The sequence below is a fragment of the Bos taurus genome, chromosome 27 (genome assembly GCF_002263795.3).
Source record: "Bos taurus isolate L1 Dominette 01449 registration number 42190680 breed Hereford chromosome 27, ARS-UCD2.0, whole genome shotgun sequence".
NCBI lineage: Eukaryota > Metazoa > Chordata > Mammalia > Artiodactyla > Bovidae > Bos > Bos taurus.
In genome coordinates, this window is record NC_037354.1 from 7,686,835 (window position 1) to 7,713,219 (window position 26,385).

At 40.1% G+C, this 26,385-nt stretch overlaps 2 protein-coding genes across 7 annotated transcripts in view; one reads left to right on the forward strand and one right to left on the reverse strand.

The window, feature by feature from the left end:
- WDR17 (WD repeat domain 17) overlaps positions 1-14,232 on the forward strand; it is a 69,713-nt gene extending 55,481 nt beyond the window's left edge. For 4 of the 5 annotated variants that reach the window (XM_002698643.6, XM_005225953.5, XM_005225950.5 and 1 more), the window contains 9 exons: positions 437-576; positions 3,528-3,548; positions 3,743-3,854; positions 8,141-8,282; positions 8,560-8,662; positions 9,509-9,610; positions 10,962-11,060; positions 11,374-11,557; positions 13,934-14,232. In XM_002698643.6, the coding sequence (XP_002698689.3) occupies positions 437-576; positions 3,528-3,548; positions 3,743-3,854; positions 8,141-8,282; positions 8,560-8,662; positions 9,509-9,610; positions 10,962-11,060; positions 11,374-11,557; positions 13,934-14,053 (1,023 nt within the window). In that variant the 3' untranslated portion in view covers positions 14,054-14,232. The remainder of the gene's footprint in view (positions 1-436; positions 577-3,527; positions 3,549-3,742; positions 3,855-8,140; positions 8,283-8,559; positions 8,663-9,508; positions 9,611-10,961; positions 11,061-11,373; positions 11,558-13,933) is intronic. The other variant, XM_005225948.5, reaches the window with a different exon arrangement.
- Positions 14,233-16,089: 1,857 nt separating this feature from the next.
- Positions 16,090-25,053, reverse strand: SPATA4 (spermatogenesis associated 4). Of its 2 annotated transcripts, XM_005225944.3 has the most exons (8): positions 24,752-25,048; positions 22,703-22,832; positions 22,216-22,334; positions 21,888-22,108; positions 19,670-19,786; positions 19,386-19,506; positions 17,558-17,577; positions 16,177-16,392 (listed from the first exon to the last, which is right to left on the reverse strand). In XM_005225944.3, exons 1-8 carry the CDS (start codon positions 24,967-24,969, stop codon positions 16,280-16,282), a joined length of 1,059 nt encoding a protein of 352 aa, XP_005226001.1. In that variant the 5' UTR covers positions 24,970-25,048; the 3' UTR covers positions 16,177-16,279. The 2 variants fall into 2 exon arrangements, with proteins under 2 accessions (NP_001011677.1, XP_005226001.1); NM_001011677.1 differs by lacking the exons at positions 17,558-17,577; positions 19,386-19,506 and having other exon boundaries at positions 16,090-16,400; positions 24,752-25,053.
- Positions 25,054-26,385: the final 1,332 nt, after the last annotated feature.

Genomic DNA, 26,385 nt, shown 5'->3' on the forward strand with positions numbered 1-26,385 from the left:
CCATGGACTGCAGCCTACCAGGCTCCTCTGTCCATGGGATGTTCCAGGCAAGAGTACTGGAGTGGGGTGCCATTGCCTTTTCCCAAAATGTAAGCAAAGGTTCGAAACTCTTAAATTATAAAAATTACTCTATGTCCCTTTATCAGCTTTCCCACCTGAAAATTGTAGTTGCCCTTGCCTAAGTACCCTGTGGGCTTCCCTGGTGGCTCCGATGGTAAAGAATCTGCCTGCAATTTGGGGGACCTGGGTTCAGTCCCTGGGTCGGGAAGATCCCCTGGAGAAGGGACAAGTACATTATAGAAAATTACATTCACCATCTTAAAAAAATAATTGGCTATAGGTTAATACAACTTGATCTACTTTGTGAGCTTGGCGGGGAGTAATGATCCTGCCGATCACCTGTGAAACTGAAGGCGTTATTTTCTCATTGAGCAAGCTGGCTATGGCATACCTGATTCGTGGAAACGAGCTGGAGCTGGCTGTGTGTGTGGGCACTGTGCTGGGAGAGCCCGCAGCACCCGCAACCCACTATGCCCTGGAGTTACTGGCAAGGAAGTGCATGATGATCCCAGTGTGGTGAGCGTTTTTCTTTTCTAATGGGGAGTGTGATTGCTCGACAGTATTATGTTATTAATAGTTTCTGCTGTACAGGGAAGTGAATCGGCTACATGTATACATACATCCTCTCCCTCTTGGACCCCCTCCCACCCAGCCCCATCCCAGCACCCCTCTAGGTCGTCACAGAGCCCCGAGCTGAGCTCCCTGTGTTATTCAGCAGCCTCCCACTCACTATCTGTTTTATGCGTGGTGGTGAGTATGCATCAGTGGTGCGGTTTCAGTTAGTCCCAGCCTTTCCTTCCCTGCTGTGTCCCCAAGTTCTTTCTCTATGTCTTTGTCGGGCTCCTGCCCTGGAAATAGGTTCATCTGTATCACTTTTCTATATTCCATATATATGCATTAAAATATGTGATGTTTGTTTTTATCTAACTTACTTCACTGTGTATGACAGACTAGATCCAACCACATCATCACAAATGACCTGATTTCACTCCTTTTTATGTCTGAGTAATATTCCATTATATACATATATATGTACATGGTGAGCGTTTCTAAAGTTAAAGAATAGTTTCATAGTGATAAAATGCATTTTTTAAAAAGTTGCATGTGATATTTTTAAAATGCAATATTTTAAAAATATCACATTTAAAGATATTGCATTTTTAAATGTCTCCTTTGTAAATAAAAAATAAGATTGTGAAGGAAATGGTGCTATGAATGTGAATTAATAGTAAGAACTACTGTGAGCATATAATGAAATCTACTATCACTTATTCTGAAGTCACCCAGTTCTAATTTGTGATACTTCAAGCACATAAAGCATCATGAAACAATAGGCATGCACTTTCTAAGATTATTAGGACCACACATTCCCACGTTGTAAATTCTGCATATCTACACTCATTCTGGCTGGTACTTGTGTATTAGTTAGAGGTTTAGAAAATAAAGTCTCTTTTCTAGTGGAGAGTGATAACAAAGATGGTATGACTGTACACTTGGAACCAACTTGGGTGATGCTTTAAGACAACAGTCTCCAACCTTTTGGCACCAGGGCCCAGTTTCGTGGAAGACAATTTTTCCACACACCGGAAGTGGGGAGATGGGTTGGGGATGATTGAAGCATACTACATTTATTATGCACTTTATTTCTATTATTATCACATCAGCTCCACCTCAGATCATCAGGCGTTAGATTCCGGAGGCTGGGGAGCTCTGCTCTTCAGAGTTAAACCTGGGAAAGACCTGGGGAGGCTGGAGCTCAGAGCTGTTCTCCCTTGTGTCTCAGAGCCTGCTTCCTAGGGCGGACCGTGCTTCATCGTGGATGACGGAGACAGTCCTGACCCTCAACAGGGGCTTGTTGAATAAAGATGATTTTAGACTTCTGCCCTCGCTTTCCCCAAAATACTTAGAACCTTGAGAGATTTTAAATAAGCTTGCTCGTCAGGACTTCACTTCTCCACACTGCCTGCACACACACCCCCAGTCTGAACAGCGGGTGATGCAGACGCCGCTGCGGAACGGCACAGAGGACGATGGTGGTGACGATCACAGCCAAGGACACTGCTGTCCCTGCATGTGCAGTTCACTGGATGCGCGACGGTAGCCTAAGTTTACAGAGACTTACTGGTCTCAGTAAATTTTATGACCAAAACTAAAGGTTACATAAGTTGGCTTTACAGTTTGTACTCTTAGCTACTATCTTAGTGTAAAATACCACAGACGGGGCGGCCTACAAACAAGAGAGAAGTTCAAGATAAACTGGCAGATTTGGTGTCTGCTAAGAGCGGGCTTCCTGGGTCTTACTGGCTGTTTTTGCTGTGCTCACATGGAGAAAAGGGTTAGGAAACTCCCTGTGGCCTCCTTTATCAGGGCACTAACCCCTTTCCTCAGGGCTCTGCACTGCAACCTCCCAAAGAGTCTACCTCCTAATACCATCACACTGAGGGTTAGATGTCAACCTAGGGCTTTTGGGGGAACATAGACATTCAGCTGACTACAGCTAAGTCAGAAAGAGAACAGAGCTTCCCAGTCTTTCCTGTTGGGTCTGGGGGCTTCAGAGTGAATCGATAATCTTAGAGTTACTCTAAAATTGACCCATATCTCACAGTGATGTAAGAGCTCCCTCCCCCCTAGAACTGAGTGGTGCCCCACCATCAGTGTCAGATGTGAATGGATCTTAACACTGACCGGCCCTCCTGAGGACCCAGTTCCCTACTGCCTCAAACCCAACCAGAGTGTGAGATCTAACTCAGACACTTACCCACAAAGGTGACTGACTCTGTGCTAGAAGTCAGCATCTCATTCAAATAAAATATGATTACTTCTTTCTAAAAACTGAAAAAGGAGCAAACTATAAATAGATATTAAATTTTGAAGAGGATTAAAGATCTTTCAACTGAGCATACATCCTGTGTTGTGTGCATGCTTGGTTGTTCAGTCGTGTCTGACTCTTTGCAACCCAAGGCCTGTAGCCCACCAGGTTCCTCTGTCCATGGGATTCTCCAGACAAGAATACTGGAGTGGGCTGCCATGCCCTCCTCCAGGGGATCTTCTCGACCCAGGAACTGAACCCACGTCTCCTGTGGCTCCTGCATTGCAGGCAGTCTTTACTGCTGAGCCACAGAGGATGCTTTTAATAGAAAGCAAACTTGTTTCTTCTTAACTCCCTTCAAGAGCCCTTCCTTTATGCAGCCATAGGTATGTGTACCAGAAACCAGGATCAAGTGCATACACTGAAATACATGGACCAGGCTTACCTCCAGGTGAAGTGTATAATCCTCGTGGCTAGTAGTAGAGCTCCACAAATTTAAAACACAATTATTAAGATAGCTGCATTATCTTAAGAGAATATGCTTGTATAACCAAGAACCAAGAACACTTCTTTTTTGCTTTTACACTTACTGGTAAAAGTTCACCTTTTCTTGGCTTTCATCACATATTCATGATATTCAAATTTATTTTCTTTTTAGCTTTCCATCCGTTGGATACAGGTATTACCTAGTTTTCCTTCATGCCCTTTGGTTTCTGTAATCTACATTTAGAGGAATTTCATAATTAAGTAGGAAATCAGTACTCTTTATGTAAATAGAAAGGCAGGGGAGATTCTCCGTCCTTTGAAAGAGTTCTAAAACGTTGTTTCTCAGTTTTTTCCTCATTGACGTTTCCCCTTTTGTCATGTGAATAGGGATTTGGCAGCTGACCTTCTCCTCATGACTCCTGACAGTGAACTACAGTTAGTAAAACTCTGTGCTTTCTACCCAGGGTGTACTGAAGAGAGAAACGATCTCCATGAGAAGGTATGCTAGCGATACTCATTGTTCCCATTTGGAATGCCGTGCTGTGATTTGGTTAGTTTTAGGTTTGGTCAAATAGAAATTCTTGCAGAGAAACAAACATATGATCCTTTCAGGATCCTCTTATAAAGACAGCAAAAATTATAACAGTAACAAAAAACATTGATTGAATTTCTACTGTATATTGAGGGCTGTTCTAAATTTTCACATCTGTTGGCTATTGACTCAAGTCTCACAAAACTGTGAAAAGTAGGGCATACTGTTCCTAATTTATAAAGAAAGTGAACTCAGAGAAGGTAAGGAACTTGCCATAATTGGTTAATGTTGAAATGAGAGTGTCAACACATGTACCTGCCCATCGCAAGCCCTTTGCATCTTTAGGTACTCCCTCCCAGAGAATCCCATGGACAGAGAAGCCTGGCAGGGTACAGTCCATAGAGTCGCAGAGAGTGAGAAACAACTGAAGTGACTTAGCATCCACACATGCATGCTGACTTTTAAAAAATAGGATCTTGAAAAGAATTACTGAAGTATGGTGAAATTTGCATGCTTATTCTAAAGTGCTTTTTATAAATGCTCCATTACAGAATATAGGAATCTATCAAGATTACATACAAAAGTGATCAAAATATTCAGCAATAAGGAGATTGTATTAATTATGGTACATTTCTATATGTCAGTGCTGTTAATCTGTTAAAAAATGAAGTTCTGTTTTTATTGATGGATGGCTGTAGAACAGTAAAATAAAAAGCAGATTATTAAACCGTGTACACACCATGTGATTTTTATTTTGAAAATCATCTGTGTACATAGTTTTACAACAGTGTTCACCTGCTCCTTTTATCATACATTCTAAAAGGGTATAATTGGACTCTTGGATCAGACTTCATTAATAACTCTTTAGAAAGACTAGTTGATATGTGTAAATGTGTTACTAACTGGAGAATTTCACAAGACTAAAAATCCATATATATATATATGTGTGTGTGTGTGTGTGTGCGTGTGTGCGTGTGTGTGTGTGTGTGTGTGTGTGTGTGTTTATTATATTCGGCCACAATGCACAGCTTGGGGGATCTCAGTTCCCCAACCAGGGATTGAACCCAGGGCCACAGTAGTAAATGCCTGGAATCTACTAGGCTACCAAGCAACTCCTCTAAAACTTATACTTAAATATTAAGTTATATAGCTTTGAGAATTTTAAGATAGGGTAAGAACTACAGGAATGAAGGGTAAGAACTACAGGAATGATCAACCTGCTGTTATCATATTCTGTGTCAGAATGAAATCTCAGTGGGAACCATTAATTCCCTCTACTCTCAGAGCATATATCAAAGTGAAGAAACGTTTTTTCTGTCTAACCAGGCATAGTTCCTATCATATAGTAGTTGCTCAACAAATAACTGGCTTTCAGGGAATACAGATGGGGAACGTTAGATGAAATGTCACATACACATGAGCACTTGTAATTTAGTTTGTAAATTTTTTGAGAGGTTGAGGGGTCTAAAATACTCCATTTGGGACTTCCCTGGTGATCCAGTGGCCAAGACTCCATGCTCCCAATACAGGAGGCCTGGGCTTGATCCCTGGTCAGGGAACTAGATCCCACAGGCCACAGCTGAGACCTGCCTGGCACAGCCAAATAAATCAATATTTTTTAAACAGCAAAAAATATGAAACTATTGAATAAATGCATTAATAAACAATCTTAGTAACTTAAGGGGATTTTTAAAAAAAGAGAAGGGATGAGAGTGACAAATCTCAAAGGAGACAGTTGACTTTGTGGATGAACCACGTCACCTTCCGTCACGACACAAATGTTTCTGCAGCAGAAGCTGCATCACAGTGTTTGCAAACATTAGTGAGACAGGGCAGTAAGCTATGTAGCCTCACTAAGAAGCAAACCAGCACACTCTTAACACCTGTGCTTCAAAAATCGTGAACATATCAGAAGTTTACATAAAAGGTAAATTAACCTCCACCCACGTTTTGGAAGCAGAACTTCCATGAAGGAAGAGTAGATTCTCAGTTTTAACAGAAAAATTATTTGAAAAAACACTGCTTTTCATTTTGCAGTAATATAATTTCATAGGCTCAAATCTCCACTTCATGGCATTTCAGAATGTCAAAGCTAAAACACAAAGCTATAAAGAGCTTGTCCTTTTTTTTGCCTTCCTGCTCAAAATAAAGTTGCTGTGTCTCAAGGTCAAGTGAAAGTTAGTTACCATGTTCAGTTCAGTTCAGTCGCTCAGTCGTGTCCAACTCTTTGCGACCCCATGAATCGCAGCACACCAGGCCTCCCTGTCCATCACCAACTCCCGGAGTTCACCCAGACTCACGTCCATCAAGTCAGTGATGCCATCCAGCCATCTCATCCTCTGTTGTCCCCTTCTCCTCCTGCCCCCCATCCCTCCCAGCATCAGAGTCTTTTCCAGTGAGTCAACTCTTCGCATGAGGTAGCCAAAGTACTGGAGTTTCAGCTTTAGCATCATTCCTTCCAAAGAAATCCCAGGGCTGATCTCCTTCAGAATGGACTGGTTGGATCTCCTTGCAGTCCAAGGGGCTCTCAAGAGTCTTCTCCAACACCACAGTTCAAAGGCATCAGTTCTTCGGCGCTCAGTCTTCTTCACAGTCCAACTCTCACATCCATACATGACCACAGGCAAAACCATAGCCTTGACTAGACAAACCTTTGTTGTCAAAGTAATGTCTCTGCTTTTGAATATGCTATCTAAGTTGGTCATAACTTTCCTTCCAAGGAGTAAGCGCCTTTTAATTTCATGGCTGCAGTCACCATCTGCAGTGATTTTGGAGCCCCCAAAAATAAAGTCTGACACTGTTTCCACTGTTTGCCCATCTATTTGCCATGAAGTGATGGGACCAGATGCCATGATCTTCGTTTTCTGAATGTTGAGTTTAAGCCAACTTTTTCACTCTCCACTTCCACCTTCATCAAGAAGCTTTTTAGTTCCTCTTCACTTTCTGCCATAAGGGTGGTGTCATCTGCATATCTGAGGTTATTGATATTTCTCCTGGCAATCTTGATTCCAGCTTGTGTTTCTTCCAGTCCAGCGTTTCTCATGATGTACTCTGCATATAAGTTAAATAAGCAGGGTGACAATATACAGCCTTGATGTACTCCTTTTCCTATTTGGAACCAGTCTGTTGTTCATGTCCAGTTCTAACTGTTGCTTCCTGACCTGCATACAGATTTCTTAAGAGGCAGGTCAGGTGGTCTGGTATTCCCATCTCTTTCAGAATTTTCCACAGTTTATTGTGATCCACACAGTCAAAGGCTTTGGCATAATCAATAAAGCAGAAATAGATGTTTTTCTGGAACTCTCTTGCTTTTTCCATGATCCAGCAGATGTTGGCAGTTTGGTCTCTGGTTCCTCTGCCTTTTCTAAAACCAGCTTGAACATCAGGACGTTCACGGTTCACATATTGCTGAAGCCTGGCTTGGAGAATTTTGAGCATTACTTTACTAGCGTGTGAGATGAGTACAATTGTGCGGTAGTTTCAGCATTCTTTGGCATTGCCTTTCTTTGGGATTGGAATGAAAACTGACCTTTTCCAGTCCTGTGGCCACTGCTGTTTTCCAAATTTGCTGGCACATAGAGTGCAGCACTTTCACAGCATCATCTTTCAGGATTTGAAATAGCTCAACTGGAATTCCATCACCTCCACTAGCTTTGTTCGTAGTGATGCTTTCTAAGGCCCACTTGACTTCACATTCCAGGATGTCTGGCTCTAGGTCAGTGATCACAGCATCGTGATTATCTGGGTCGTGAAGATCTTTTTTGTACAGTTCTTCTGTGTATTCTTGCCACCTCTTCTTAATATCTTCTGCTTCTGTTAGGTCCATACCATTTCTGTCCTTTATTGTAGAGGACACATAAGCATTACCTTTTGTGTTTTCTACACTTAATGTAATTTTTGACACTGATGAGTATATTTGTTCTAAAATAACTAATTTTAGCATTCCTGCTAAATGACATTTGTGGGTACTAATCCCATTATCACAATCAGGACAATTTGCTTCCACCTTTTTTAACTGTGTGTTTAAAAGTATTGACTCATTAGATACTATTGTATTTATTGTTATTAGATCTTAAAGATATTAACATAAATGTATGCTCCCAGTACCGATTATTTCATTTACATCTATTTTCAGCAACTTTAATTAGAGAAACATACCAGGTATATTGGAAATATTTAGTACTTATATTAATACTATTGCTTTTATTCCTATAAATATTAGTAGCATTGTCATCAAACCAATTCTTTTCTAGTGCAAGCTACCCACAGTAGAAGAATGTATGCAGTTAGCTGAGACAGCCCATGCCGATGGCAAAATATTTGAAACTATAAAGTATTACTTGCTAAGTCAAGAACCTGAAAAAGCCCTTCCTATTGGTATTGACTTCATCAAAGGTATGTATTTAGTTGGTAGTATAATTTAAAATCTACTCTTTTATTTGGTATTTTCATTTGTATTGATTTTTTTAAAAAAGGCTTAAAAATCAAGTACTAGCCATCCTGAATTTAAAAAAGAAAGAGATTGCTGATGGTTTGGTATCGGGCCCTAACTGGGATCTAGAAAATAAAGAGGTAGATAGCGTTGACCAGAAAAGAATCAATCACACAAGTTAAAATTTGAATGAACAAGTTTTAATCCTTTAATTTAGAGACGCTGGTTTTGTTTTGCCAGAACACATCAGTAGTTCTGATTGGACTTTGGACACCATTTACCCCGTTCTTGACCTGTTGAGTTATATTCGTACTGAAAAACTGGCCTTGCATACGTGTACTGAGTGAGTACTTTATCCCCAAAATACATAACCAAACTTATGCAATGTTTCAAAATGGTTGTATTGTTTTTGGTGTTCAGATGAAGAAATAAGATCTCTTGGACAGATAGGTGCACATATAGAAAAATTACATTTTGTTTTGTCCTTAAATAGAAACAGAGAGGTCACTTTGAAACCTAAGATAAATCATACGGGCCCCATTTCCTAATACCGTGTGTGTGTGTGTGTGTCTGTGTGTGTCTGTCTGTACACAAAGACACACACAGACACACCTGGTTCAAACAGGGCTACTTCAGATCTTTGGGGTCATTTTGGACCACATGTCCCCAGTGATCTGTGTAGTGGTCATAGCTCTTAAACATCCATATATACAAAGCATACTAGGTTGGGCAAAGAAGTCAAAGTGCTAGAAAGTAAAAACAGACACCGTCCTTGAATTCAGGTATCGTGTAAGGACACTGTTACCCATGTAGCTAAAGTCCCGAGAACCATGTGTATTTCTTAGCGAGGCTTTAGGCTGCTTTTGGTGCAATGCCACGTGGGAAAACTGGTGCAGCAGCCTGTGACACTTTGGCAGGAGCCGCAGGGACCGACGGGAGAGAGGAAAACAAGAAGACAAGAGTTCAATATTATTCAAAGACTTTTATTTTAAAATACAATTTGTATTATTCGGTACATGTCTGAATAGGAGTTAACTGATGAATAAAACATCTTTACATTTAGAAAATTTTCTAAGCATATTTTGCTATGTTACTCATCAAAATGAGACACAAGTTCAATAACTATATAAGAGCAATGTTCTGTACCTCAGATTATAGAATTTTTTAAAATAAGTATATTCTCTTCTAGAGCTCGAAATGAGTTGCTGATATTATGTGGCTATGTTGGCGCGTTACTGGCTATCAGAAGGCAGTATCAAAGCATCGTCCCAGCACTGTATGAGTACACGAGGTAAAAACAGTTTCTCTCTGATTAAGACATTAGAGAAGTGAGCGCCTTTCACTGAGACGGTTAGCGTCTTAAGTGCATTGTAGAGGCAACAGATACATTTTGCACATGTCCATTTATTTCCTAAGCATGTGCTTCATAATAAAGCAGCAGTAAGTGATACAAATTAACAGTGAGTGAAAGTATTAGGCACTCAGTTATGTCCAGCTCTTTGCAACCCCATGGATTGTAGCCCATCAGGCTCCTCTGTGCATGGGATTCTCCAGGCAAGAACACTGGAGTGGGTTGCCATTCCCTTCTCCAGGGGACCTTCCTGACCCAGGGATCAAACCTGGATCCTCCTGCATTGCAGGCAGATTCTTTACCATCTGAGCAGATTCCATCAAGGATCTGGATTCTTCCCTTCTTTCAACTCTGACATCCTTGGCTTCCTTCCTCCTGCCTGAGTGGCCCAGAGTTACCTGCTAGCTTCTTGCCCTCTGTATATCGTGCCTGTACTTGAAGTGGGAGGGGGAGGTGAGGGTGACTGGATGGAGACCACAGAGGGCAGGAGCTTCTGATTCTGGAAGGAAGTCTTCGTGCTGTGTGCCTGCAGCCCACTGGCCAGGACTGTGTAATCCACTTTTAAAAGAAGATTGGAAACTATGTATTTCAAGCTTGCCCATCTCCACAGTAGAAAAATGCAAAGCAAAGAGGTTGGTTGGTGGCAGATACTCCCTATTTCATATTTTATATTCAGATATAACCTACCTGCCAAACTCCTGTGTTTTCAGGACAGCTTGCTGAACTCAGCCCTCATGCATAAAACTTGTCATACTCAAAAAATAAAACTCAGTGCCTTGTCCCCCAAAAATACCATCTCTAAAATAGGTGACTCCTAAAGATGCTGCGAGTCTGTGGTGAAGCAGTTGTTCTGAGTTTCCTTCCTGTGGGCATGGGGTTCTGAGAGAAATGGAGCTCTCTCCTTCCCGACTTACCCTCTCGTCAAGGTGGAGGGCTGTGTTACTGTGGGCCTGTGCCTGGAGCTGTTGGAAGAATCTCTGATGTCAGGGCACTCGAGGAAAAATCTATGCCAGCAGCATAACCATAAATGGAAAGCAACTTTCAACAATATTAAGATATAAGGGAATTTCCCTGAGTGTTACTCAGCATTGCTCATCCTATCATCCAGCATTTATTGAATATGTTTGACTTACCAGAGAGTTACACACGGGCATGCACACCTATATTTACATATACACATAGATATGTGAACAGTGGTTATATCTAAAATTGCAGTTGTTTAAAATTCATTTGCGTTTCTGCTGTCTTCCTCATGGATGTCAGATGTTAATTTCTTTCTGGCATGTTTCAGTCAGCTGTTAAAACGGCGGAAGGTGTCAGTGCCTTTAAAAATTGAACACCTTTCTGAGGAACTGGACGCATGGAGAGCTTGCACACAGATTGTCAACCCGTGAGTGAATATAAAATCTGATATAAAAATTGAATACAGAATGTATTGCTTAATATTGTAGACAAACTTGTAAATTGTTGTCTCATTATTTATTTTGGCAGGAGAATGAATCTTGGGTTGTTTAGCACATAGTAATAATTTATAACACTCTCTTGCCTTTTTCAAGTCCTTCCTTTTACTATAAATTAAGTCTAAAGTTAATTTTCCATCACTTACAAAGGACTAAATTATCATTGGGGACTGTTTTTAATCTGAACCTTGACAATCCTGTGATTCTACAAAAATAAAAATGGAATATCTGTTGGAAATACAGATCATCAGAAGACTCTCCATATACACCCCCTTCTGATTCACAAAGACTGGTTTATGCAACTTTACTAAAGAGACTAAAGGAAGAACCACTCAGAGGAATTGTTGGACCAGATTATGTGACTGGGTCGAATCTTCCCAGTCATTCCGATACTCACATCTCTTGTCTTACGGGATTGAAAATCCAGGTACAGCCTAATGTCAAGCATAAATTATGCATGCCCATCATTTTTGTTTTTTCATTACTTTTTGAAATGAGAACTTAAAATAATCTGAATAAAAGTATAAAGAAACCTGAGGCCCAGTGAGGAAATACTGCCCTTAATAAGCTTTTGTATTTGATATAAATGGTTTCTCTCTCCTTAAAATAAATCCAGAGACATAGTCATTGTACTTTTTATCATAAAAGCAATTCATATAACAGATACACTTAGTAAGAAATGGCATGTATACTTAGTAACATGTTTTAAAATACATAGAGATCATTTCCTTAGGGAAATTAAATAAGGGAGACAAACCAACAGTCAACACAGTTACAAATTGTTCTCAGTAGATTAAATGTAACTATAGTCTCCATTGGTATTTTATAAACACAAAGCAATTAAAAACTGATAGGTGTATAATAAATCTACATATTGTGCATATTCTTAAATTGACTTAGTGAACTTCTCAGTCATTCAAAATTACAGGGCTCTATCATGAGGGATGGCTAATTCCCAAGGAATGGCCCCTTGTGAACAATGCCAGGCCTGCCCGTGTGGCCCAGGGGTGCCATTATTGCCAGAAAATAGAGAAGCTTTCATCATTTCAGAGCCAGGAGCAGTTGTAGGTGTCCCCAAGAAGTAAACAAAGCTGAATCCCCGTGAAGTGCTACTGGAGACCAGATGGGACCAAAAGAATGCCATCTCCCAGGCATCGTCACGTATCACTAAGTGGATTCTTGTATCTCTAATGTAACGTAGCTAATTACATCTCTGACACCGATGTGCCACATCAGTGGAGAAAAGGTATTTGGGGGGATAACTAGTCAGATGTCTTGCTACCAATGAAAAATCTAACTGCAGCTTGACTTGACCCTGAAAACTAAGTCTTCAGAACACACCAGAATATTCAAACCACAGACAGGAAACCAAGTAGGACATGTGCTTACTATCCACTCATGTTCAGAGATTAAGAACCAAAGCGGTAAATTCAGTCATTTATAATTAACAGCAAAACCCCTCTTGCGGCTTTTAGACTGTATCCTCAGTGCCACTAACCGCCCTGCATGTACCTCTTCTAGTGCTTGACAGACTTCCTGTTTCTTCCTCCTCTTCAGAGCCTTTTCTCCTTCTGAGACAATCATTTACTTCACAGGCTGTCTAACCTCTCTGCACCCAAACCCACCTAAGAAAGGATCTACTAATTATCTGACATACACTCAAGCACAAATGACTAATTCATGGGGAGTTCTACTCACCTGGGGCATTTCTGTTCCTGCAGAAAATTTGTCCTGGTTAAAACTGAAATTTCAAGTACCTGTGAATAGGAAGCTGTCTACTGCATATAAATGGATTTTTGAATATATGAAAATAATTTGCTAACAGCAAGCTCTTATCATTTGAAGTGTTAGTGGCTCAGTCATGTCCAACTCTTTGCAACCCCATGGACTGTAGCCTGCCAGGCTCATCCATCCATGGAATTCACCAGGCAAAGAACACTGGCGTGGGTTGCCATTCCCCTTTTCCAGGAGATCTTTCCAACCAAGGGGTCGAACTGAGGTCTCCCTCATTGCAGGCAGATTCTTTACCATCTGAGCTTCCGGGGAAGCTCCTAATCATTTGAAATCAGGGTCCAAAGCCTGATAACTTTAGAACATAATGAAGAAATTAAGTTTTTATCTCATTTTTGTGTTTCTGAAATCATGCTTTTTCTTCTAGGAGCTGAGAGATACAGATTGAAAGGTTTTTTTGGATTTAGTTCTTCAGAACTACCCTTGATATACAAAATAGCTGATGTAACTAAATTATAGATATGCTTATAAATCACAGAATTGACATGCCTCTATATTATACATACACGTATATAGCAGTGTATTTTTCATCTTCTGGAGAGCAAGTTGAGTTTCTAGTTTAAATAATTTAACCAGCTGTATTGATGTAGGCTGTATGATGAAAAGGGTGAAGTCTATTATTAAGCATGTATGCCTTTATAAATGTTAACTTTGTAGTAATTAATAGATTAACAATACCTATTGTCATTGACAGCACTATTGTAATTAAAAGAACTCAGATGATAAAGCCAAATTCCATTTTGAAAGACATCAGGGCATTTTAAAATGTTTCTCTATTTGGTGGCAATTCAGAAAATCTTGTGTTTCTCTTTAAATTTCCTATCAGCATTGCCTAAATATCACCAGTGGTTTTTTGATGACAGTGATTCTGTGTATGGAAGTTTAAAATTCATTTAAACGTTAAACTTTAATTTTTAAATTTAAACTTTAATTTTTAAATTTAATCAAATTTAAAATTTAAAGTTGCAAATTCATAATCTCATCCTCTCTTCTTGTGACTCCCACTGTGCAGGGTCCTGTATTTTTCCTTGAAGATGGGAAATCCACCATCTCCTTGAATGATGCTCTCATGTGGGCAAAGGTGAACCCATTCTCACCTCTGGGGACTGGAATACGACTCAACCCATTTTAACGGAAGGTTTTTCTCCATGCTTAATTGTTTTTCTTAAGACCTTTCATGGCGTTAGTATTACCTTAACCTCTGTTGTCCAAAGCCAAAGGTCTGGAGGAGGAGAGGGGGGTGGAGGGCTCACAGTTGATTTTAATCATTAACTTCAACAAATAAAATATTTATATAATTTAAAGGAAAAATAGATGTCTGTCTCCTTATAAAATATAATAGCCATATTTGGGAGGAAGGTAATATTAAAATTATAAAGGACTGACAAATATAAAAGAGCATAGAAACTTTTCCCAAAGCATAAATGGTACCAACTATTCTAGTGTTAAAACGTTGAAAGGTATAAAACAGTGCAACACCTATAATAGTGCTTGACGTGCAGTAGATACCTAATGAATATGTGAATGACCGAATATCTCCAAGTCTTGAAATGTAAGGTATATACAGCTGATCTTCAAGTTAACAAGCACCGATACTGTCCTCTACAAAATGCATGGTAAACCGCTAGTTTTAGTTCATATTTAATCAAAGTTTTCAGTTATAAATTTAATATACATCAATCAATGGATATGCAGTCAAAATACTTTTGAGTTTTTTTTTAAAAAAGAAAACATTCCCAGGTTTTGTAACTGAAACTTAAATGTCCAGTTATAAAAGGAATGAGTTATATAAACATGAAAAAAATTGAGGGGTAAAAAACAAATGAAGTGAAATATATGTGAAAATTTAAAAGATGTAAATACTAATTTTGATAATTTAATATTCACAGTCTATAATCATTTTATATTAACTATAATTATAATAAACATGATTTATTGGAAGTTAGACCATGAATGCTTTTGCAGGAGATTGAACACAGAATCAAGAGAAGAAACTTACTGTTTACCCAAATCTAATTATTTTTTCTGCATGTTTCTCTAGCTGAGTTTCAGAAGACTTGTTTCTAAAAGTCTTTCCTAAGGGACTATATTTTATGGTTTAAAAGATTATTCTCAACATTTTCTAAACTCATTCCCAAGAAGTCATCTATTTTATCAGGACTCTCTTTAAATTTATTTTACTAAATATTATCTGTTCAGAAAGATAAAGTTAACCAAGGAAGTCTCTGGATGTCGAAATTCTCATGAAACTGTCTAAGCCTTCAAAAATGCAGAAAAACAAATAGAGTTTTGTTGGAAACTGACAAACATCATGAGATTCAGCCTTAGTAATACTCATCTTGGAAGTCAAATGACGCTATTAATGAGATAGCATAAAAACATGAATAATTCCACTTAATGAAAATTTTCCACTTAATGAAAATTCCACTTAATGAAAATTTTCCAAATAATGAATTTAAGACTACCAAGAATATAGGAAGTATAATCAGAATATCCAGCTGCTTTTGTTTCCCTTTGATAAAAATATGGGGCTTGGCAGCAAGCAGGAAGGATTTTTCAAACTAAATGGTTTGCTAAACACCAGAATGAGGTTCTAAGTGAAGCATGATTTTCCTTCCAGTATCAACAGGAAAGATACATATTTTTTTAAAAAATTAATAGCTTAAGTAAAGCTATTTCTAGAGGTGGGCAAGATTTTCAGTGGACCAATGTGTAATAGTAATATTCAGAAAAAAATTGTATTGACGAGCATGACATGTAAATAAATTATATCAGGCAAACTAGTAGTGTAACTCTTTGCTAGTGAGGAAAACCTATTACAAAGTAGATTCACATTACCTACAAAAGTTATGAGAAAAAACTCTTACTCGTCAGGGTGAATTAGGTTTAACTGTACCTTTAAACTTATTTTTGCTCATTCTGGACTAATGAAGGGGCTTCCCAGGTGGCTTCTTGGTCAAGAATCTTACTGCCAATGCAGGAGCGCAGGAGATGTGGGTTTAATCGCTGGATCGGGAAGATTCCCTGGAGGAGGAAATGGCAACCCACTCCAGTATTCTTACCTGGAGAATCCCACAGACAGAGGAGCCTGGCAGGCTACAGTCCATGGGGTTGCAAAGAGTCAGACATGACTGACGGACTAAGCATTAACATGCATACTAATAAACCAATTTTATGTTTTCAACAGTACCAGGCAGGCACGGGTGTTGAATAAAAGGTTGTTGAATTTTTAGAAAATATGCTCTTCAGCCCAACTATGGATAAGACACACTTTACTTCTTATTGAAATATATCCAAGTGTAGATGATTGTATCCTATTAGGGTGGCAAGAGGTGGTAAAATCACTTCTTCAAAGCCATTAGACAGGTGCTTCTTCGGGTTCCTTTTCCACATTTATGGTAGGCTTCATACAGTCAGAATATGTTCTGGTTTGCTTCACCTCAATTTCTTTAGGTGTACTGACTCTATTACCTGTTTTGGTGGGATATTTACATAAATTAAGATCCAGTCTGGTTATTAAATATGTACATAAACATCAATGTTTCTAATGTACCAACCATACACAATAATTAGCAAGAGGCTGGGCACAAGTCAGTCTAAAATCTCAAGTAAACAGAACATTTACAGCATGCATTATAGTAGTTGGAAATACAAAACCGGAATACCAGCGCCTCCAGAAGTCATCTGTAGAGCCTAAAAATACCCAGGGGTTATTGGGTGCATCTGATACTGAATATGACTACTATTTTTAAATGTTGCTTCAGAAAGCAGGTGAGGCAACAGTGATTTTAATAGTGATTTTAATAGTGCTTAGGTTTGCAAACACAGAATTCAGAATTAGGTTTCTAGAATTCTGTGCTGAGGCATCCAAGCTAGCCACTCAGACTCTTCAGCTGACTTGGTTCGAATAGGATTGGCCAAGAGATAACTGAGAGACCTGCATTTCCTTGGCCCATTGTTGTGGTTGATGCTCGCTTTAGGTAAACAAAGGAACTTCAGTGTTTAAAAAAAAAACACCTTTCTTACAATTAATTTTTACCACCGCATCAATATATTGAGAAACTTTTCAGATGAACAGCCTGTGATTTCAGTACCATTCAGTGCCAAGTGCCATCTCAGGTGGTAAAATAGGGTTAAATTCCTTCAGTGGAGGGTTGTTGCCTCTGCTCCTGTTAATTTCCCAGTTCTGTTAGCTTATCCAAACTAATCACTCTGCTCTTATCAGAAATGACCGAAACGGCATCCATCTCACAAATGTGGGGAGAAATGACGTAAAGCCCAGGAAAAGGGGCTCTCATCCATATAATTACCAAAGTCAAACCCAAACCATTAATTCCTGTTGTGCCTCGGTTGAGAGAGCCCCAGGATCTACAACAGGCTGGAGTCAAGGAGAAAGAAAAGCTCATGTCTTCCCATCCTGTGCTGCCCGGCCCCATGAGGGCACCTGGCGGCCATCTTGAAAAAGAGAAGACAAGACCGCGGAAGTGGGAGGGAATCAGGCCTCATGAGAGCGCAAGATGGGGGATGAGTTATTTATAGCAGTTCGTCCGTTGTTAAACACGGAACAGCAAGAGGCCATGCTACTAGGAGTCCCGATCTGAAATAACGATAGCATACAGTTTTTCGAAAAACTCACCTCTGAGTCTTGAAAGTTTCCTGAAAAGACAACAGAAATGAAGAATACTCTTTAGCAACTCAGATATCAGTAGGCAACTGTCATTTTTTTTTTTTTTTTTAAGCGTGGCACCTGACATCTGTTTGTTATACAGGCAGAAAGCCTTGCTTTGGCTCATTCCTACCTTTGCTTTGTCATCCCCAGTCTCCAGTCTGGCCCTTTGAGCTCTATTACAGGGGTGGAGGCAGGCAGGTGAACAGAGAGAGGCCACTGCAATCTCCTCCCTGCCCACCACACCCCTCCCCACCCCAGCCCGCGGGGTTCCAGCTCCCACCCTGCTGGAACGTTTACTGCAAACATCCCTGATGGAAGGAGCCCGAGGTAGGCGGAAGGGGAGGATGTGTTCTCAGAATCTAAAAGGGAAACTATGAACTGCTCTTTTTTTTTTTTCCTCATAGAAGCATTGGAATTCACTTCTGTTAGATTCTGTGGTGATGTATTTTGAGGCACTGGCTGGCCTAAGGTCTCAATATTAAAAAGTGTGCTCTGGGGAACAGTTGTTCTACCAGGCCATAAGTGTTAGTTGCTCTGCTGCTGCTGCTGCTAAGTCGCTTCAGTCGTGTCCGACTCTGTGCGATCTCATGGATGGCAGCCCACCAGGCTCCCGGGTCCCTGGGATTCTACAGTCAAGAATACTGGAGTGGGTTGCCGTTTCCTTCTCCAATGCGTGAAACGTGAAAGTGAAGTCGCTCAGTCGTGCCCAACATTTTGTGACCCCCTGGAATGCAGCCCACCAGGCTCCTCTGTCCATGGGATTCTCCCGGCAAGAATGCTGGAGTGGGTTGCCATTTCCTTCTTCAGGGGATCTTCCGGACTCAGGGATGGAACCCACGTCTCCTGCATTACAGGCAGATTCTTTACTGCTGAGCCACCAGGGAAGCCCCATGTGATCAGATAGAGTTTGAAAACACTTCATTCTATACCTTTCCCGTTTAATATTCATAATGCATATTAGCATATGAAAGGTTCTGAGAAGTCATTTAAAAAAAAAAAAAGAATCTGTTGACATTGCTTTCCCAGAGCTTATATAAGCCAGGAACTTCCACCCCATCCTGCCCAAGAAATCCCTCTTCACCCCATCTTGCCCAAGAAATATGTCTTCACACTTTAGTCAGCCTGCTCTGTAGAGAGTCCACAGGATAGTTTTCATCAAGGGCATGACAGTAAATATTATATTTCAAGCTTTGAGTAGTGTTTTCAGATAAAAATGGGACACTGTTAAATTTGAATTGCTGATACATAGTGAATATTTTTTTTAGCAAATGTCCTCAACATGTCTTAAAAAGTATTGGTTGTACTGCCCTCATCTTTTTATTTGCTGAGTACGTTGTGGGCCAGACAGTCTCTGTGGCCAGTACCAGCCTGCTGCTCTAGATGAGAAGCAGCCACAGACAAGGCACAAAGGCACAGGCGTGGCTGTGTCCCAGTACAGCTCTACTTATCAACATGGAAACTGGAATTCCATCGCATTTTCTTGTGTCAGGAGGTACCGTTTTTCTTTTGGTGTGTTTCCAACCATTTGAAGATGTAAAAGCCATTCTTCATTTGCAGGCTATACAAAATTGTCAGGCAGAGACTGACTTTAGCCTGTGGTTTGGCTACAGCATGCTGTGGTATACAGTGCTTTCTGAATTCACAGGATTTAAACTTGTGGCTTTTTGTAAAACAAGTGATTGGAAAGTCCAGGTGTGCAGGTTGTCTGTGTCTGCCTTAGGACTGATTCATCATCCAGCTGCTAGAGAACTAAGTTTTGAGCTCTGCCAATGCGCTTCCCCTGTATCAGACTCACTTTTTTAAGCAGAAATCAGTATTGGGATGGCTCATATAGAAGAAAGTAGGGGCACCCTGGCTTGGGGGTTTCCCCTGTTTTGACTGTTTCTTAGCCCTCGATGTACTCACACTCGCAGCACCTACAGAAAAACACAGCACGTCAACCTCCTGCACAGTTCTAGACTGAATGCCTAGACCAACATTTTTTACTATTTTAAAAATTTTAAATGAACAAAATAAAAGAAAAATATCAATTTTAACAAGTTAAAAAAAAAAAAAGAAAAAACCTTCTAAAAAACTTACAACACACAGGAACGGGTCTTTCCTTTGAAACGACTGAATTGCTCTTGTTCCCAGAGGCTTTGGCAGGACGATGATCGAGAGTAGATTCTCCCACTGTTGGTTTGACTGCAAACCATTCTATAAAATACAAACACAACATTTTTTCTTAAAAATTCATTATGACTATTGTCAATATATGACACTACAATTTTCATTTAAGCAGATTATTTAGACATCAGGGATTCCCTGGTAGCTCAAACGGTAAAGAGTCTGCCTGCAATACGAGAGACCCGGGTTCGATCCCTGCATCGGGAAAATCCCCTGGAGAAGGAAATGGCCACTCACCCCAGTATTCTTGCATGGAAAATCCCATGGACGGAGGAGCCTGGCAGGCTACAGTCCATGGGGTCGCAGAGAGTCAGACACGACTGAGTGACTTCACTTTCACTTTTGTATCATATTCCTGAGAGTGGTGTGAATACATAGGTTAATAGCCCTCTCCACCATGGTTCACATCTCTGATGCATGGAATCGTTGCTTCAAAAAAGTTACTTTAAAGACAGTATCCCTATGTTCCTATTAGTCTTTTGATAAGCTTTTATTCAATAATAATATACATACAGAAAAATGAACAAATCGTATTGTTACAGTTTGATGAATTTTCGAAGTGAATACATACCTGGGTTGCCATCACCTTGATCCAGAAACAGTACCAGCACCCCCGAACCCCCTCATGTCTCTCTCTTGTTGTTGTTTAGTCACTAAGTCATGTCTGACCCTTTGTGACCCCATGGACTGTAACCTGCCAGGCTCCTCTGTCCATGGGATTTCTTAGGCAAGAATACTGGAGTGGGTGGCCATTTACTTCTCCAGGGGATCTTCTGGACCCAGGGATTGAACCCTTGTTGGCAGGCAGATTCTTTACCACTGAGCCACCAGGGAAGCTCCAGAACTCTAAAAAGAAAACTGTCTTGACATCCATCATAGGTTAGCTTTACATGTTTTTATATTTCATATAGATAAAATCATATAGTATCTTTCATTTTGCAATTATTTTTGTACTATAAAAATGGTGACAAAATTATTTTCCATGTTTCTGTGTTTCTTACTAATTCTGTCAACTGCAGCACTTGGGCATCAATTTCACTGTGCTTCCAAAGACCACTTACTCCTCTTAGCTCACCCTCATGGAGGCTAGAAGATGTGTGTGAGGTCATTTCTACTCATCAGCTGTGCCCTATGTCCGCTAAATACCACTCTGGACAGTAATATTGCACAGAACTGTTACAATCACTTTGGCTGCTTAAAATCAGCAGTCTCAAAAATCAACACTGATGATAAAAGAATTCTGTTCAATAATCTGAAGGGTTGAGGTGTCCATGGCTAAAGAGAAATTATGTTCCAAAGCAAACAGGGATGCAGGTCAGCTTTGCACTAAAATGGACATTTAAATTGAAGATTAAATGGAATGGATGTTTTTCAATCCAGAAATTCCTACTAGAACCAATAAGTAGAACTAATAGTGAGACAGATTAAATATAAGCAAATATTAGGGACAAAAAGTGATGCTTGATTTTGTGGTGTTAAAAAAATAACTTGACAAACTAAAATGCTGAACAACAAAAGAACTTAAGTGAGGGGACTTCCCTGGCAGTCCAGTGGTTAAGAATCTGCCCTTCTGTTACAGGGAGCACAGATTCAATCCCTGGTGGAGGAATTAAGATCCTGCATGTCTGTGCGGTATAGCCAAAAATAAATAAATAAATAAATAAAAATAAAAGGGAGAAATAGCATCAACTTTAAAAAAAATAGAGAACTTAAATGGGACAGGGGGCTGGCGGGGAGTGGGTAGCGTTCTAAGGTCCTTACAGTTTGAGGAAGAGAATAAATATATTACATTTAGACTAAGATAAATATGCATGTTAAAATTTCTATGGTAGCACTATAAAGAGTAGAAATTTGTAATTTTCCAAATTAGTAGCGGGGTCTTTGGAAAAAAGTTCAGTGCTAAAGAAGAAAAAATAGGTAAGACAAAAGATAAGAAATAGAACACATTAAAAGCACAAAATAATATGATAGATATGAATGCATATATGATTGAATTAATAAAAGTCGCAGCAGATGAAATTACAACAGTCCATGAATTGGGTACAGTGGCAGGCTTTTCTTTCACTTATGCTCAAGTAGAGCCTCATTAAGCTTGGAAGAACCCAGTTGACTATTTCCAAGGAAAACTTACTTGGATTCAGTTTTCTGCTCAATTTCCTTTGCAACATTTGTAAAAGGAAGAGGAACTCTACTTTAAGTTCATTGTTAAGTTTGTTGGGATTGCCTATTAGTTCTGATAGCCTAATGTTATCTTTAATAGACTTTGAAGCTGTCGACCTAGGGACCAGGGGTAACTGCATCTGGTAACTGTAGTCTGTGAAATTCACGAGGTCTTCCTGGATGCTTTTAATTCTGGAAAAAAATAAAATATTGTTGACAAATGCCATTTTAGTAATAAGATTTATATTACCAAAAGTTTCATATTAAATTATATTACTAGAAAATTCCAGATAACTCACTCTCTATGTGTTAACAAGGTGTACACCTCCTGTATCAGTATTTCAGGTACTCCGGCTTTACAGTGAATTGTTCCATGGATTAGTTCTTTAGGTAATTTAAGTTTTTTCCTTGCCAGGAACTTTAAGAGTAGAAAGAGAATACTTTCATCATAAGAAATTCTATAAAAGTCTCCAATTACTGTGAATTCACTCTAGTCTCCCTTTAATCCTCAACTAATAGTTTGAGGTTTAATGTGATAATTATTAAAAGATATTATTACTCAGCAAGAAAATCAACTATTATATCCCACTCCAATTTGAAATGAGTATGCCAAGTTTCATAGGTGACTCATGACATAAACCTTAGTAACCTTTTCAATACAAGGAAACAAGCTGCCAACCTAGCACATGGCCACACACGCATATACAGAGAAATCCAAGATCTCAGGAATACACCTCTTCAAACAAACTTCTCAACAGTTAAAAGTGTCAGTGATTGCTAATTTACCTTTTCCAACTGTGCCCAGTTATCCAACTTGACTTTTAAAGAAGTTCCATTTTTAAAGGATGACAATTTAAGGTCCCAGGGGTAATAGGTAGTAAATATTTCTGCTATCAGGAAGCCATTTGAAAAATCCCTGTTCCATAGCGATAAGGAAATGAAATTAAGTGCAGTTACTTATACAATTTGTATTTATAGTTAATTCAGTTCAGTTCAGTCGTGTCCGACTCTTTGCGACCCCGTGAATCGCAGCATGCCAGGCCTCCCTGTCCATCACCAACTCCCAGAGTTCACTCAGACTCACGTCCATCGAGTCAGTGATGCCATCCAGCCGTCTCATCCTCTGTCGTCCCCTTCTCCTTCTGCCCTCAATCCCTCCTAGCATCAGAGTCTTTTCCAATGAGTCAACTCTTCGCATGAGGTGGCCAAAGTACTGGAGTTTCAGCTTTAGCATCATTCCTTCCAAAGAACACCCAGGACTGATATCCTTTAGAATGGACTGGTTGGATCTCTTTGCAGTCCAAGGGACTCTCAAGGGTCTTATCCCACACCACAGTTCAAAAGCATCAATTCTTCAGCACTCAGCTTTCTCCACAGTCCAACTCTCGCATCCATACATGACTACTGAAAAAACCATAGCCTTGACTAGATGGACCTTTGTTACACCACTTAAATATTCTATACTGACAGCAGCTAACTTATGGAGCTTTCTTGGATCACTGCTCTAAGGAAGCCTGCTATGGAATAGCATTTGGGTAATGCTATTTGACACACCAAAGCCCGTGGCATTCCTTTTATGAAGCCAAAACTATTATTTTGTATTGAATATGCATTTTAACAAGATCCCCATGTGATACCTGTATCCACTGAAAAGTTCAGGCATCTTTCTTAAGGAAAACTGAAATTAATAAGCCAGAGTCATTGCCTACAAAGTCATTATTTTTCTGGAATTTAGTTTGCATTCCCAGAAAAAATATTAACTGCCAGTTATGTTCAGCAAATGAAATAAAAAGATGCTTGCTTCTTGAAAGAAAAGCTGTGACAAACGTAGATAGCATTCTTTGTTAAAAAGCAGAGACCTCATTGTGACAAAGGTCTGTAGAGTCAAAGCCATGTTTTTTCCAGTAGTCATGTACAGCTGTGAGAGTTGGACCATAAAGAAGGCTCAGTGCCAAAAAAATTGATGCTTCGAACTGTGGTGCTGGAGAGGACTCTTGAGAGTCCCTTGGACTGCAAGGAGATCAAACCAGTCCATCCTAAAGGAAATCAACTCTGAATATTCATTAAAAGGACTGATGCTGAAGATGAAGCTCCACTTCTTTGGCCACCTGATGCAAAGAGCCAACTCATTGGAAGAGACCCTGATGCTGCGAAAGATTAAGGGCAAGAGGAGATAAGGACAACAGACGATGAGGTAATTGGATAACATAACCAATCAGTGGACATGAGTTTGAGCAAACTCCAGGAGCTAGAGAAGGACAGGGAAATCTGGAACACTGCACCCCATGGGGTGGCAAAGAGTCAGACATGACTTAGCGACTGAACAGCAGTGTTCAGCGAGGCTGCAGTTAGACAGCAACTTTTTTCAGTCCCTGATAACTCTCAAACTAGATGCAATATCTAACAGAAAGTAAACTGATCCTCACTAATATAAATGTCCAATGTCCCTGGAGAAAGAGCCTGGACTTTTTTTTTTTTTTTTTTTGAGTTACCAAAGTATTCTCTATTGGCTTAAGTCTAAGTAATGATTGACTGATTGAAATGCTCCATCCTATTTTTTTAGGTCATCTCCCTAAGACAGCAAGGAGTGTGTGAGTGTGTGTGTGTGTGTATGTGTGTGTGTATGAATGTATGAGTATGTGTGTGTGTGTGAGTGTGAGTGTGTGTATATGAATTTATGAGTGTGTGTGCATGTGAGTGTGTGTGTGTGTGTATGTGTGGTGGGTAGGCGGGTGCGGGGGCAGTCCCTGGAAAGAGCCCCTGAGCGGATCCCCGGCCTGCTTTGCTGGGCCCTCAGCGCCTCTAGGCGTCCGGGGGCCGGACCTGCTTCAGCACCTGCTGATGTTCCTGGGGAAGAAGGTGAGATCGAGGCTCTGGAGCCAGCGCAGAACCGACCGAGACAGGCGGGAGCTCTTCGGGGGATGAGGATAGACCAGACACTTCTTAGGCTTCTGTCCATTGGGAGCTGCTTGACATGGCAAAACTGACCGTGTCTTAGGGCGGGCTGCCGCCGGCTGTGTCAAAAGCCCTCCTCTAGGGCCGGCGGCAGCCATGGCGCTTTCTGGGTTTCTATGGCAGCACCGTTAGGGGCGGGGCCTCTGCTGGGGCGGGGCCTAGTGTGGGCGGGGCCTCAGGGCGAACGCCCCGCCTCACGGGTGCTCCAGCTTGGGGTCCTGCTACCCTGGGTTGGTGGACGCGCATCCCGGGTCCCACTGGGAAAGGACTCGGTTCCAGGAGCTTAAACTTTGGACGGAGCTTTCAATCTCCGTTTTACCCTTTAAGAAGTAACCGATTAGAACACTCTCACTCCCATCCGGCTTTCCCTTAGAAACTGACATTTTGAATGTTGTGGTTTCTGTAGTCAATCATTTTGAGGAGGTTGAGGACATTTCAGAAGACAAAGACTGTTTTTGTTTGGAAAATGGAAACAATAGAGATTTTTTTCCAAACTTCCAATGGAAAAAAATCTTCAAAATTAAGATGAATAGATGCTTAATGTCTACAAAATTTAATGTACCTATTTCCTTAATTATTACATTGTGTTCATAAAAATTGCATAATATTTGAAGGTAACTTGTAAATTAGATCATCACACTTCACAAGGATGCCCCAGTGTGCATGATTCATTCATTCATTGGACAAGTATTTATTGAATCCCTTCTAGGCCCTGAGCTAGTCGCTTGAGATTTATCAGTGAAAGATATAGATTAAAAAAGGATTGCAGACCAGGCACAATTATAAATTAAATATTTGCACATCAGAATTATTAACATCCTTTAAAAACTTTTACAGTAAAAGATAAAATCAATGTGGTTCATATATACATATTATTATGCAAGATAAATATGGGATAGACTTGAGAGTAAAGCAATATTTCACTGAACATGTTTATTAATATAGTAAACCAATGTGAGTCTGTATATGGTGAAAAAGAAAACCAGAAATGGGGCTATACAAGTGTTTTTTCTTTGCCCAATATGTTTTTCATGGATAATTATTTCATTCAGTGAACTTTTTGAGGAGTTATTGTTCTGTTCTTTGCTGTGTACTAGATCATCACTATTCAATATGCTAGCCACTAGCCCTATGTAGCTGTTCAGATTTAAATATTAACAAATTAAAATAAAGTGGGTAACACTGGCTGCATTTCAGCTTCTCAGTAGCCACATGGGACTGGCTAGTGGCCATCACTTGGTACAGCATAGACACCACGCTGTCACTGCGGGAAGTTCCATTGGGTGGCTGTGCGCTGGCTTATTTATAGAAGGTACAGAGATATAAATATCTGAAAAGCTCTGCCACGGTAAAAATATATTAGTATCAGGGAGGAAGCAAATAATTTGGCCTGAGGGAGTGTAGGAGTCCTCTCAGAGGAGGTGACCTTTGATGTGACTTTTATAAGGCAGTATTTTGAATAGGTAAAGACACAGGCTTTGGAGCACCAGCCTTATCTTTTATTGGTTATGAGA

Coding starts and splice junctions, on each gene's coding strand:
- SPATA4 (XM_005225944.3), bottom strand. CDS start 24,969: ATGGCTGCCGCCGGCCCTAGAGGAGGGCTTTTGACACAGCCGGCGGCA. Junction 22,335..22,702: donor ACTGGGCACAGTTGGAAAAG/GTAAATTAGCAA, acceptor CTACTCTTAAAG/TTCCTGGCAAGGAAAAAACT. Junction 19,507..19,669: donor AAGACCCGTTCCTGTGTGTT/GTAAGTTTTTTA, acceptor GTTTTTCTGTAG/GTGCTGCGAGTGTGAGTACA.